Here is a 14,647-nt window from a genome sequence, read left to right as displayed (position 1 = left end):
ACTAAAAATGTCTGCCAAAAACACGTCTGTTTGATTGATTGTTGTTTTCACGTTTGAATATCATGTCCTCATAACAAATCTTTCGTTGGCTTCGTGGAATATTTTCGATTCAGTGAAACCTAATCAAACCTGTCAAATGTCCGTTTTTGGTACAAACCTTATTTAACCAATTAGGCTACATTATTTTTTCCTTGTGCAAAAAAACACTTTTTTTATTTTAGTTTAGTAAATATAAGTTAGTTGTAACGTTTTTTTATTCATGATCAACACGTAAGTTTTTAATGATCAACTGACATTTGTTTACCACGCACCAGTGGGGTTGTCGCAGACGTTTCTATGACAACGGATCCTTTCTGCTTCACTACTTAGGTCAAAGTATTATTTAAAGTCAAAGTATTACACTTGCGATTTCAAACATAATATTCCGGTTAGAAGTATTCGATGACTTCATTTACTAAATAATGTTAGTAACTTATATCAATGACATACCCTGCCAGCTTCATGCCAAAGAATATCACACAGCTTAAAAGCATAAACTTTATATATCTGCTTAACACTACAAAACAATATAACCGCGAAAAATAAAATCTCTCATAAAAAAATCACAGCAACAATAAAATACAATTTAAACATACAAAATTCACAACCAAAACATGGAAATCATATTTATGTATACTCTGTGGCGCCATTTAGTGGTCAAGTGACATAAGGAGCGCCGTTCCTCGTTTAACCCAGTGGTCCGAAATCTGGGCACCAGCTTTGAGATCGACTGCTACCACAAAGGAGGCACGCCCTGATGCCCCGGCGCGATTGGGGAAGTAATAACAAGGTGAACTGTATAACCCTATAACGAAAATCAATACGATGATGTTGCAATAAAGAGGCCTTTGAAATTTGAACTAAATTTTTCAGTAATTATGCCAACCAGCGTGCTTAAAGTTAAGTGCTAAGGATCGAGTATTTAAAACCAGGCTAACTTTGATTATTTACAAACGCAGTACCGTTTTGATTTTGCAACAAGTATCTTTTATTTTATTTTAAGATCCAAAATCCCTTTTTCGTGTGTTAAAGCAAGGGCTTGGGTACTTAGATTGAAAAGCCAAGCGAAAGACCAAGCACTACATGAGATACTAGGTCAAATAGTTTTTTTCTTCGTACCAAAAGAGGTTTCAAAGATCGACAGAATTAAACAAACTCGTAATAAATGTGATTTAAATTGGCAGCCTTTTTTACCAATTTAGTAGCAAAGTTGTAAAAATTTGTTTTTTTAAAAAAAACTTTACCATATCTGAAACTTTTTACTACACAACCTTTTAGTTGAAATCGCATCGAGCAGCCCTACTTTGGTGCTTAGTACCACAGGTTAAAAACCCTACATTAGGGATTTAATATTAACCACTATAGGCTAATAATGGTTTTCAAAGCAGATATCAACCTACCTTTGCCGGACTTCTTCTTGGCTTCACTTGGTTTAAAGTGTATAGTCGGCATAGCGCATGTCAACTGCATTGGAGCTGCTTCAATAAGACATGAGTTCTTTTTATCCCAACCAGCACCCTCAAGGAAGAGCCCCTTTACCCAAACCCCATCTTTAGGGGGTGAGGTAATGTGATTATCGTCCACTGTTGACACGATAAACTCCCAGGAAAGTGAATCTACAGAAACCTGAATAAGAACAAATTATTTTTGTTTAAACCTGACTAAAATTGCAAAACATTGCTCCTGAAACAGTCAAAAACACATTCACAGAAAAAAAATTTAAACAGAATCTGAGTGAACAGTTTTGTTAAAAGGTAAACTATGTTTCCTAATTGATGAAATATTTGCAGTATGTAAGTAGAAAAGCAGTTAGGTAACTAAAACATAAACCTATTAAACATTTGCAATATGACTGTACAAACATATACACTGTTGCTGCCAAACATGCCTTTGCAAACTAAACGAGGCTCCTCTGAGAAAATATTTTGTTTTTACCTACGTTGCAACATGTAGGATTTGTCGTTCTTCAGGGTAATAACACTTCAATTGTCAACAAACAAAACGTGAAACACGAACAGAACGAAACGAAAAAGTGGTGAAAAACGCAAGCAACGACACGATAAACGTAGATTAGATTAAACGCAAGGACTTCTAATTAAAAGTTTATAGGCAACTGCCTGTAACAAGCAGAGAGCAACACATCTGTTTTAAAGTTTATGCTGCTGTATAGATTACTATAGATCACACAGAACAATCACCAACTACCACTTACAGCGTTCGCTCTTGCTGAAGTTTGGAGCACCGCGGTTAGGAAACCTGTGGGGAAAGTGAATCCGGACATCCAGAAGATTGTTGGGGGATGAGCAGTCTCGGCCCATTTGGCAAACTGTTCAACACGTGACACAAGATCACGTGTCCATGCTCCGAGAGGCTTTAGTGACGGGTACGCCTGTGACGTCACAAAAATGTTGTTTAATTTGTTTCAAAAAACAAAATATTATTTTCGCTGTGATAAAAGGTGTCTTAAAGATAAGAAATGTTGTCAGGATTTGTAAATAAGCTGATTTTTAAGCATATTAATGCAGGTGCTGTCTTAACTCTTACGAGATATTGATTGTATAAATTTTGAACAATAAATGTGAAAAATCAAGTTTATTACAATTTCAAGCACAAGTTTCGCACCGTAAATTTGCTTTACAAGGAAAATATTTAAAAAACTTACTTTCTCCCACATGGATGGTACCCTGCCTTCAAATATGCACTGAAAGGTTTCTTCCAACTCAGCTGACATAAGAACCAAGCCCTGGATTCCTTTTTCAAGGTCGATCAAGGACGAACGCATGATCACCAGCAAGTAGTTGTACCTTTCGATCTCCTACGAAAAAATACATCCAGATTAATGCAAACATTATAACCGTGCGGTGAGTAAACAGAACAAAGAGTTTAAAAATCTGAAGATACAGTAGAAGACCAAATCCATCATAATAAATCAGTACAATCATTTCTAAGTAAAGTTTAACGTGTATTAAGATTCGCTAAGAAGACCGCAATCAAAAACACGATAAGTAAGCAATGACTTCAACTCTATTTGAATAAGGTAAATTAAGATGCTAATAAGTGAAACTCATTTTGTAAAAATACTGATAAAACTGGCATTATCTGCTTCATCTGGAGTTTCTGTAATAGAGCAAGTAATGTAAACGACTTACTTGAAGAAGAACCACGTTTAGCGGGTTTGGATCGTCAGAAAGAATCTTTGCTGTTCCTTCGTAATCAATTGTGTCGGGAATGGTTTTAAGGACGTTTGCAGCTAAATCGAGAACCTGAAAGTACGTAAAAGGCAAATTGTCTTTTAGAGAAATATCGAACAGTTTTGATGTACAAACACGCAAACGAATTGAAGTAGATGATGCAAACAATCATATAGATGTATTGGATGCAAAAACTTGTAATGGTAAACATATCTTGTCACAAAATTGGTACAGCGAAACCTTAAGAAGTTGATATGCCAAAATGTTGTTTGCGCTTTTATCCGCAACTACTAGGGCTAGGCTTTTTGGTTAAGAAGTTAAAGTCCTTGATGAGTTTGATTATATTTATGTTGTTTTTGTATGTTGTAACAGATAAAACCTCGTACCTTCTCCTCTTGACTAACTCCAGTTTTGGTGGCGATCTTTGGCTGAAGAGAAAGCAGAGTTTCAAACAACATACGAGCTTCAGTGATTTGTGAAGCGATATCAGCGTTGGGGTGTTGTCCGAATGCTTCTGGGTTGTCAACATTGGGAAGCTGGTTAATGTATTCTTTGTATGTTTGCAGAGGTCCGTCCCGAGGAATATAGTATGTATCCATTGTAGACAGCCTGTGTTTGAGTGACAAATAGTAACAGTACAAGGTACACCGTAAAACATGTTTGTCATTTTCTTTCAAACGGCAATTACATGAAGCAATACAGCTTCCAATAACGATACTATCACACTAAAGCAATACCCAGACAGATGCATAACCTACGTTATAGATGTAAAGAACATAACCTGTTGGTAATGCCTAAACGCACTTAGCTACCAGTTTATCATGCAGATCAAGTGCGAGACAGGATTAAACCCAAAAACTATAGGAGATACAGAGTTCGATTTGTGATTAGGACTGACAAGAGAATAAGTTTAACGTGGTAACGGTGAACACAAAGTGCAAGATGTAAACTCAGGGACAAGACTGTTATTTTACCTCATTTTTCAACTGCAATATAACATGAAGCCCTTACTGACTAACACAGTTCAACACCAAAGAACTCACTTGTAGAAGGTGTTGGCGACGGCATCATTGTTAAATGTGGTGTTGATATAACTGTGCAAGAGTCGGCGATCAAAGTCGTCTGTCACGTGACCACCGTAGTTGACACCAGCAATGAGATATTTGAGTGCATCCCATGGAGTTTCATCATACTCGTCCAAGTAAATGGAAAGAAGGTTCTCAGAAACCTGAACGTAATGAGTAAATGACGAATTAGTGCGCTAAATAGTGGTAAAATGTGAAACAAGCAAAAAGTAAGAATTCATACATTGTATAGGTGTAAAGTTCAGAGAGTAAAAAATGTTTAAACTTCAATCAACAAATAAAATTAACACAATTATAATAAAAAACTGTGTAAAAACACCGGTAAAACTCGATTTAAGTGTGTATCATTCCGTTTAACTCGATTAAAAAAACTATTAAAGCGTCAAATCACAATGTGGAAAAAGAAACAGTTTAAGGAATAACACAAAAAAATGACTGAAAAAGTAAAATAAATTAATAAGGACACCAAAATTTGCAATGTAAAACCAGCAGCATAACTGTACCTCAAAATCGGAGTCGTTGAATCCATAAATAATATTCCATCCCAGCATAAGGAACTTCTTGCGTTCAATAAGCAGGGAGTGGAAGAAACAAAGTGCAAAGAGAAGTTTCTTGTATTTTCCAGGTTTTGTGCAACGAGTAAACTGTTGATCGGTGATGAGATGGTACAACCGTTTCATGTTGGCCTTGAGTCCCTGGAAAGACCAAATTTCTTGGTTAATTTAGAATTGTATACAGATCAAAAGCTTAGATTTTTGTAAAGAAGACAAAATTTACATCTACCTTGGGTGGTTCTGTAGTCATCTTAATCCCGACTTGCAGGATGGATACAGGGAAGTCCGGATGTGGGGAAGAACTCAACCATAAACGGAAGTCTGCATGGGGTTCCTCCACCTAATACACAAGGTCAATATTTAATAATTTTTATTAGATCTATATTTTTTGTTGTGTAATCCTTTGTAAATATACAGATCGAGAACCGCAAACATAAAATTTCTTCCTATTCGTTTGGGACTAACGAGTCAAGCGCTTGCAGAATCAACTGAATAAGATGGCAACTTTACATCCACATCTAACAAATGTAAAGTTTTCGCAAAAATGCATAGAATAGGTCATGTCAAAAGTGTTTGAACAAGCTGGAGGTAAAAAAGAACAAATTTTAAACCAAGTAAAACCAAAATGTTTACACATTCTGAAACAAACTTTCGAAACGAAATAGTAAACAACATAAAAACGTACCTGAAGTTGTTCAACGAGTTTATCGAGTTGTGGCATCCAACTTAAAGAAAGATGACAATTGGCCAAAAACACCCAATTTCCTTCCTTCACACCTTCCTTTATCATCCTGTTAAAATATTACATTAAAAACTTGAACCTGTCCCAAAGCCACTTATATATTTGGGCCATATTTTTCGACGCTTACAAGTCAACCAATGTAATTTTGTCTCAAAAAATGTTTCCTCCATTTTTGTCGTACAGAAAGGACTTTTTTTCACGGACTTTTTTTGACCCAATATATTCATTGGTAAAGTTAATGAAAGTGTAAAATGACTAAAAAATCTGGAGTTTAACATAAGTGTTGTACGTCAAAGATTCCTTAGCTTAGCAGATTCAATTAAAACCGCAAACTCGGAATTAGGATAAGGTTGTCAAATTGTCACATTATTTTTTTTCCCTTTAAGTTTAAGGTATACCTGGTGGCGATTGGAGCTTGACCCTGCCCGAGTGACAAGGCGTGGAATCGATGTGACATCTGAGACTGCTCGGCAAGTTGCAACAGTGAGCTTGTCGGATCCTGAATATAAATATATGTATATTTAATGTCGGTTATATTCCGTATGACCTGCAGTATAACAATTAGGGGGCAGGGCCTGCCATTGATGTAAACCGTTTTGAAATATCATACTTGCGACTAACCACACAAATAAAAACAATAGTAAAACAGTATATCAACAAAATATCCGTCAACGCCGGTTCTTGCAAAATCACTTTAGTCATAAAACCCAGTAAAATCTTTGATTTAGAATTACTTTCTTATTGCTTTTGCATATTTGCTATTTTTTGACGTAAAATCAAAAACAAAAGTAACCATGAATCAACTATTCGCCAAAGCATTTTACAAGCTAGTTTAAAATGTTGAATGGTACCATAGGTCGTGTGAGTCTAAGGCAGGGGTCGGCAATCTTCTTTGCACTGCGGACCAAAACTGAAATTTTTTCGCGGACCGGCCTTCAAAAAACTACAAATAATTGGCAATAAAAACGCCTAATTTATTTTATCATCCCCGGGATGCATGGGTAAAATGTTTCAAAGTATTTAACCTGAAAACTATACGGCCCGGTAACGAACTTCTCGCGGACCGAAATCGGACCGCGGACGCGCGATTGCCGACCACTGGTTTAAGAGATACAGTTTCAACGTTTGGTAAACCGACCACCAAAAACCCAACAATTTTTTATCAGTGAGCTTACCACTCCAGGAGAAAGGACGAAGATCAATGGTGATCTTGTAGTGCTGTCGTCTACCACTTGTTTCATATCAAGCACTGGTGGTTCGACGAATTTCGATCCAAGATTGTTAACAATGAAGCTAGTTGCACAGAATGATACTCGATCAGATCGGAGTGAACGAACGATCACCATACGTTGCAATTCGTTGCATGAGTTTTCCCATTCTCCTAAGTATTGGGATTTTGGATTTTAACTTAGAGTGGATTGGAATAAGTTCTTCTGTTCACTTTAATAAGAGTATTTTTTAGGTTCAAATGGAGTAGAATGAGTTATTTTATTTCCTATATACCGGCATTTTGGTTTTAGGTTAAAGTAGCGTAGAATGGGTTATTTTACTCTCCGACATATAGGCATTTCTTTAGGTTGGTTAAGTTTGGGGACAAACACACGCAATGACCCTTTGGACTAAAACGTAATTTTCCATGATGATGACGTGTGGTAATGGTAAGCATTATGCCAAAATTCTATTTTGTAATAATCAACAGTAAAACAAGTACAGGTTAAGGTAAGGATGATTTGCTCTAAAAACACTTCGACAACAAACAAAAAAAGGAAATTGCGCACACATCAAACTAAGTAAAACGGAACCTGGTAATGGGGCGGTCTCGGGCTCAGAACTTGTAAACCAGACGTTCCAGTCACGTGGGTACTGCTCGAATGACGTCATAATGCCGTGGAAATTGGTGAGTTTGTCCAACTCAGTGATGTTGTCCCAGCACGAGTCAGCGAGCCAGTTGGGGCATGGGTTGTCCATCTGACCTTCACGATCCAAAACCTAAAATAGGCAACAAATGCTTAGAAATTGGCTAACACTAGCTGCTCTGATGTAACTCCAAGCATTTCATGTCAATAATCGTTTTGTTTTCCGTTAATAAACATTATTTTATACATTCCACCATTAATAGATCAAAGTTGTATTGCGCAGTTATGAAGAGTATTTGTGGTAATACCTGTTATAAACCGGCTTTTCGTATTCTTTTTACTTACCACTCCGCCGCGCAAAAAGAAGTTGTATTCGTCCATATTTATTTTCGAAGCTGATTCCAATATCTTGGCGCACATTTGAAAGCTGAACAACATCTTGTGTTTTTCGAACAATCCTCGGCAGGTGTATCTGAAAAAGTTCGTACAAACTTAACACCTAAAGTCATAAGAGATTGAATCCAGCAATAAATTTCTTTATGTTGCGTTATTACAATAGACTAAAAGCGTTCCTGTTTTTTGTTTGATATTTTCTAACTTTCACAGATAATGTATATTTTCTTGTTTTGGTAAGAAAGAACCGTTAGTACATAAGGCCTGAAGTAATGTGGATCCATATATGTAATATGTATTTCAAACTACAGAAAAAGATGGAGTTGTCTTTAGGTAGGCGTTTTTAAAACATACGCGCACGTAAGCACATTTCAGTACGAAAACAATTTGGACGTCTATCGAACCAACCAATGCATTAAGTTTTCCGTTATTTTTTAACATACCTGTACACGGCGTAAGTGTGGAACTCATTAAGGTTGGTGATTCGATCTTCCAGTTTTGAGCTCTTTTGACTCTTATCAATAGACTGGTTGAACAGGTCAATGAAGGAATCAAGTGAGAATTGGTACATAGGATCTATACGTCCCATGTCGTTCAATACAAAGAAGAGAATAGAGGCTCTTCTGGCACATGGCCTGTAACCCTGAATGAATAACATGTTTGAGTATTATTCAACAATATAATCCAAACATTTTGTGTGTGATTATTCAAAACTATGAATCTATCACTACTCGTTTTGACCAAGGGCTTTAACTTATGTAATATAAAGTTTGGAATATATGAATGGTTTTTGATTAACTTTAGGAAATGTTTTCATCTACACTAGTGTAATCAAATCGTTGAACAGTAATAACAAAATGTAAATGTATTAAAAGGTGACATTTGCTTGGAAGGTTTCAATATCCTGTCCATTTAAATACACTACATCCAATTAAAAGATTTACTACATTTACCACAAGTATACAACATACAATCTGCATTTTATAACTAGTTCATGTTGCAAACGCAAGAGAGCCTAAAATATTCACTCAGGTGCCTTTTTTATCAATAAAATTAGCATACAATTATTTACAGTCACGTGGTAAACTCTCAACCAATCACGTACCTCTCTCGCGGCGTCAATCTTGATCTCGGTTTGTTCGGCAACCTGCAACTGCTCTCCTACTTCTGCGGCTGTTGTTTTGGATGAGTGGAGCGTATTTACCAGCTGTTCGTCATCCAGAAGTGATCCCTGAGCCTCGTTTAGAAGACGAAGGATCTCATCTTCCAGCTCTTGCAGCTTGTTCTTCCCGGAAGCAATTTTAATCACAAGGGAGTCTTTCTGCAAGAATTTACAAACAAAGTGTTAGGGGTGAACATTGGTTACATTCCTCCCAACAAGTATAGATGAGACCTTCTTTAAAAGTAATAATGTTCTTTAGAGCAAAGAATAAGACCCTATTCAAATACAACAATTTAGTTTGGAGAAATTGATGCAACCTTTTTTGAATAGAATAATTTAGAGGAACACTAAAAGCAATTCATGGGGCTGTATTCAAATACTTTTTGAAATGTGTTTCAAATGATTCAATTCGCGGCTTTACAGATAAACCAGGTCTCTGTTCGAATTTTTTTTTTAAACTAAAAAAATATTTTATGTTTTACGTTTGTTTTCAAGCTTGGGTTTGCTCACATACTAGATTCTTCTAATTTTTACATGATTGTCTTCATAATTCAAACAATCAAAGCTAGGAGGTTTTAAATATACACGGATTTTGTTTTCAAATATAGAAAATAAAAACAAATCTTGTTTTCAAATACAGAAAATAAAAAAATCCTGATTTAAACTGATTTTAATACCTGTTCCTCTAGTTCTGGCCTCTCTTTGCGCACAACAGTTCCCAGCAGTTGAGCTTCCAAACCTTGCTCCTTCACAGCAAAATTCACGATGCTGGTTTTCGTGGAGATTTCGGGTGGGTAGTGGGGATTGGAAAGTTTAGTAGTGATGTAAAACTTAAACTCGGTGTTGTATTCCACCTCCTTGTCGCCCAGTTTGATCAACAACCGTCCACCTGAAGTTGCAACAAACCTCATAAAACCGCATGCAAAAACTGTCTATGGTATAACTGAGTTCACTTTCATGAACGTTTTCTTATAAATTGACAACAAGATGTCACCAAGCAAAGCAATAAAAAAATTATTACTGAATTTATAAAGTGTGTCTTTTTTCTATGCCAGGCCTGAAAAAGTCCTGTTCTAGTATGCTTTATGTTTTAAAGTGCCGTTATCTATGGTTAGTCAAACCCTTCAAGGGTGGAACACATAATAAACATGTCAAGGCGTTTATTATTTAGTAGTTATAGGGAGAAACATTTCAAATTTTGTTTAGTAGATGTAATAACATTCAATAAAGTAACTTAGCCACTACTGCGATCTTCCAATGACTATCCTTGATTTCAATTCACAATCAACTCACCGACTTTGGTTATAGCTTTGTTGAGAATAGGAGCAAGAGAAGGATCAAGCTCCTCCTGTACGTTCTGAAGAAGGACAGGAGACCCGAATTGGACGCTGTTTTCCAAAGTCCTTAAATAATCGTGTTGTTGCAGATCAATGATCTTCAGTCCTCTTGATCCTTCCATGTTCTTGATCCATTTGATTGCTTGACCTTGCGGATCCACCATTAGTGGCCATCTAAAAAGGTGTGAAAAAATGAAGAGCTAAATGCGAGGTTTTGATTGTGGCAAGTTGTTGTGTTTCTTAGTCCCAAAGTTTGTGAACTTAAATAAGTCTGTGAAAGATTGTCGTGAGTCCCCGATCATCTCACGACATAGAAAAATAGTTTTCAATTCCACACTGCCTGCAATATCTTTCTATATTTCAGCAAGTAGTTAAACGATTATGCCGAATTCCAAGAATTTTTTAGTGATAGAAATATGTTAATGAAAATAATAGTTATTTTAGCATTTGTCAATACTTCAACCCAAAAAATTACCAATAGGTCGTTTTTGTACTTGATTTATTTAACATGTCTAAAGTAATACTATATTGTGATACTCACCTGTTGCCACGATTTACGATGACTCCGTTTTCAGTGGAGAAAGCATCAGAGGGTAAACCCTGAATATTCCACTCCCGAGTTTGCGTCGGTTTGGATAGAAATTCGGCGAATGTAAAGTTGGGAGTGCAAGGTACGTGTAGATCGTGGACCTGCAGATTCAAGTAATGCAGATGCAGAAATCGTGTTTCAAATTTTACAAGTATTCGCTTGTTTGATAAAACTGTCGAATTTTTAAGCATAGAACTTAGAAGGATTATGAAACTCATAAATATCAACGAAAAAAACAAGACACATTTTGTTTTCTTTCATTGTTTCACACTTTTCACACTAATTTGCACGTGTGTTTTTCTAATATGAAATCTGTACTGTAAATGGTAGAAAGGTAAATTATAAATTAAGAAATTTTTTTATGGGCAAAATATTTTACTTTTTGTTTATTTTTAAAGTTGTTTTTTGAGACGATAAATAATATCAGATATTAACTCAGCACACCAACCTGCTGAAGCCAAATTTTGTCAACCATCTCGTCTCTGTAGTTAGATAGGAAAGGTCCCATGTATGAGAGGAAAGCTGATGCCACCAAGCAATCACCCACCAGATATTTCATCGATTCTTCTAGGCTCTCAGCTGATGCTTCCCAACGAATTTTCTCGCCAGCCAAACCTTGTCACGCCACAAAAAAGCACTTTTTTATCAACATGGTATTTGGCTCAAGTGGTTATAAACGGATAAAATTGATGTGGCCCATTTGACGGCTTGAAAAATAAAACATGTCGCTTTTTACTTCTTTTGGGTCGTTATTTTCCTCATTAAAAATACGTTGAAATACAAATAAAAATTGCCAAAGAAGTAGCATAAAACGGAGTTATTTATTACTTAACCCTTTTTAAAACATTACTCAAGTTTTATCAGTATTTTTTTACCAGTGATAACTCAAGTTGTTAGGTGTTAATCAGTTATAAAGTTCGTGGCCAAGGTAGCGACCCTAAACGAAAAACTATGGGTAAAAATAGTTTTCGCATTGATATTTCTCACGAATCTAGGCTAACCTGCAACCAGCTTTCCAGCTCTTGTTAGCTTTAACTCTGTGAGTTCAGCTTTACGTCTCAAGTCTTCTTTCTGTGCCAGACGTTCCTCGTACTGTTCAAAACAGGTGAAACTTAAATCTCGTAACGTTATGAAATACAGTCAACATCGGTTAAACTGGATTCTGTTAATCCGGATTTCGCCTAGTTCGGACAAAACTTGAGGTACAAATGATTTACGGTTAATTCGGACCCGATTACACCAAAAAATTCTGGACATTTTGCCATTACACAACAAATAAGGGTTTAAAGCAGTGGTTCCCAACCAGGGCCCAGGGCCCCCCAGGGGGGCCACGACATGTGTTCCGGGGGGCCACAGGTGTTGATTCACCAGAAACACCCACTAAAATCCATTTCCTTTTTAACTTTCTTCCCTAATTTAATTGACTATTTCACATACTATTTATCTATATTGAGTTTTTTTACAATTATCGATGCTTGTTTATTCTATTTGACCTGTTTAAAGTCGAAATTAGAACCGAATTCCAACATGAGATTGTCATTTACATTTTTAAGGGGGCCACATGTCATACAGGGTTACTTGAAGGGGGCCACGAGGCCCAAAAGTTACTTTTAGGGGGCCACGGTCAACGAAAGGTTGGGAACCACTGGTTTAAAGTAAACTTATTTAAACTCATAATAAACAAATTTATAGTTCACAAAGAAAAGTTAGAGAAAAGTTTATTTGGTCAAAAACATACCTCTTTCTTTAATTTCTCCATCTTTTCAGTTACTTCCGCCAGTTTTCGTTTGGCATCATCCAATGAAGCTTGCTTTTCCTTTAGCTGTTCTGAAGCAGCCTCCAGTCTCTGTCTCTTTGGTTCCACCACGCGGTAGATCCTCCCGTACAGTTCCATGGCTCTTACCCACATACAGAGTGATTGAGCGGCGAACGATACGCGACCGACGTTGTCAGGCTGTTTGTACATATATTTTTTTTCTTTTTAAGTGTTTTCGTACCTTATAGAATAAGTTAAATACACTATAACGTAGCATTTGGCTATAAACTTCCCAAAATTCATTTATTAGTCGTACAGTCGGTTTCGGACTTTAGCTTAATCAAGGAAAATTTTAAAAAAACTTTTCATTTATTTCGTCATGTGCAATCATCCACCTTAAACTCAGAGTGGGCGCAATACTGTTGACCAATCTTCTTCAAAACACGGTCTGACATATTGTCCTTGTCAAAATTAATCAGCTGCTTGATAAAGTTTCCGTCGCCTAGAATTCAAAATTGATTTACAATGAAATTCTTGTTGAAATAAAGTCTTGTGGAATAATGGACAATGTGTCACTGGATATTAATTGGTACCCTAATCGAAATGCGTGCCAATACGTTTATGGTCAACACTTAACATGCATGACTAACATTTTACGAGATATCAAATGAGTTTTGTGCGGTGGATTTGTTTTGTATCAAATTGCAGTTTTAATAAAATTACAAGAAAATTGTTTAAAATTAATTTACAAGAAATGTCATTGACATAAAAATTTCTCATATTCTGTGCCGTTAATGCTAACAGATTCAATTAAAAACAACTCCCGTCAAGCACATCGATTGAGGTTTAAAAAAGCCTCTTTGTATATACCGAGTTGTCTCTTTGCCTCAGCCCACGTGGGTTCACTGCCTCTGAGTATCATGACAGCTTGCAACACCATTTCCACTAATGCAGGTGGACGACCGTACGATTTGATTTCAGTAATATCTTTCTTGTTGAGAGCTTCAAGAGCCTGCAAGGTGAAGGTAAAATCTAACCGAAAAGTTGAAAAGAGAGATCAGAAAAATGCCCTAATATTGTTATTGCGGGTTTTGCAACAACTTTCAATCATCAATAATCGTGATCGGTGTCTATATCAATACTTAAAAAAATGTTTCTATCTTTCTTTTTTTGGCATCAGGCAGAAAATATTTAAGTAAATCACAGGAATTTGTGAAGAAATACTTTTTTTTAATAATCAGAAAAAAGCCAACAAAATTACCTTTTTTCGAAATTCTCTTTGTATCTAATTTTTATCATTGGTATTTTCCACTACTAATCAGATCACAGCCAATCACCTTTTTAGCCTCTTCCAGTGCAGGAAGTGCTTCATCCAAGTCTCTCTGTGCATTGTCGGCCATTTGCTTGCACTTGACCTCTTCAGCAGCAATTCTCTCGCTGTAAGCGGCCACAGATTTCTGTTGTTCGTCGGCTTCACGTTTTTGCTGTACGATTACCACCAAGTATTCCTCGCACTGCTTTTGAAATTGCGCCACCTGATGGAGAAAGAAATGGCTGAGTGTGTTTGAAAAAAATCAGCAATGCCAGCAGCAACACGTATGTCGAAAAAACTGGCTAATTTAATTGGCTAAATGTAAAAAAATGTAGCGTTGGAGGAAAAAAATGAACCCTATTCGGAATGTTGGGAAGTGTTTTTTAATTGACGAAATTCGCAACTTTTGTTACAGAACTCCCAATAATTGCGGTTTGTTCATTATTAAATCGTATTGATTTGAGTGATTATCTAAGATGCAACAGGTTTTTTTTTGGGAACCGCATGCAGCAGTTCTTGATCCGAGTACTTTACATTGTAGTATTATTGCATTGGGAAAGACCCGAGTAAAGTTTGCAAGACTCGGGTCATTGCTAGTGCAATATTTTTGACATGCGCCGCACACAGGCAA

At 36.4% G+C, this 14,647-nt stretch overlaps 1 protein-coding gene across 1 annotated transcript in view; it reads right to left on the bottom strand.

Annotated features, from left to right (window-relative positions):
* Positions 1 to 523: 523 nt before the first annotated feature.
* The window catches only part of LOC145227643 (dynein axonemal heavy chain 2-like), a 65,022-nt gene continuing 50,898 nt past the window's right edge, over positions 524 to 14,647 (bottom strand). The window contains exons 61-85 of the mRNA XM_080092523.1: positions 14,042 to 14,239; positions 13,575 to 13,716; positions 13,100 to 13,206; positions 12,687 to 12,902; positions 11,950 to 12,040; positions 11,397 to 11,563; positions 10,901 to 11,049; positions 10,316 to 10,533; positions 9,700 to 9,911; positions 8,966 to 9,181; positions 8,304 to 8,503; positions 7,813 to 7,939; positions 7,414 to 7,600; positions 6,787 to 6,992; positions 6,010 to 6,110; positions 5,555 to 5,660; positions 5,099 to 5,209; positions 4,819 to 5,010; positions 4,274 to 4,458; positions 3,617 to 3,839; positions 3,189 to 3,302; positions 2,702 to 2,854; positions 2,252 to 2,428; positions 1,440 to 1,665; positions 524 to 844 (exon numbers count right to left, since the gene is read on the bottom strand). Of these exons, the coding sequence (XP_079948649.1) occupies positions 690 to 844; positions 1,440 to 1,665; positions 2,252 to 2,428; positions 2,702 to 2,854; positions 3,189 to 3,302; positions 3,617 to 3,839; positions 4,274 to 4,458; positions 4,819 to 5,010; positions 5,099 to 5,209; positions 5,555 to 5,660; positions 6,010 to 6,110; positions 6,787 to 6,992; positions 7,414 to 7,600; positions 7,813 to 7,939; positions 8,304 to 8,503; positions 8,966 to 9,181; positions 9,700 to 9,911; positions 10,316 to 10,533; positions 10,901 to 11,049; positions 11,397 to 11,563; positions 11,950 to 12,040; positions 12,687 to 12,902; positions 13,100 to 13,206; positions 13,575 to 13,716; positions 14,042 to 14,239 (4,179 nt within the window). The 3' untranslated portion in view covers positions 524 to 689. The remainder of the gene's footprint in view (positions 845 to 1,439; positions 1,666 to 2,251; positions 2,429 to 2,701; positions 2,855 to 3,188; positions 3,303 to 3,616; positions 3,840 to 4,273; positions 4,459 to 4,818; positions 5,011 to 5,098; positions 5,210 to 5,554; positions 5,661 to 6,009; positions 6,111 to 6,786; positions 6,993 to 7,413; positions 7,601 to 7,812; positions 7,940 to 8,303; positions 8,504 to 8,965; positions 9,182 to 9,699; positions 9,912 to 10,315; positions 10,534 to 10,900; positions 11,050 to 11,396; positions 11,564 to 11,949; positions 12,041 to 12,686; positions 12,903 to 13,099; positions 13,207 to 13,574; positions 13,717 to 14,041; positions 14,240 to 14,647) is intronic.

Source organism: Phallusia mammillata, chromosome 5, assembly GCF_965637545.1.
Source record: "Phallusia mammillata chromosome 5, kaPhaMamm4.hap1.1, whole genome shotgun sequence".
Classification (NCBI taxonomy): domain Eukaryota; kingdom Metazoa; phylum Chordata; class Ascidiacea; order Phlebobranchia; family Ascidiidae; genus Phallusia; species Phallusia mammillata.
Note: the sequence above shows the minus strand (reverse complement) of the source record. Positions and strands in the feature narration are given on the sequence as shown.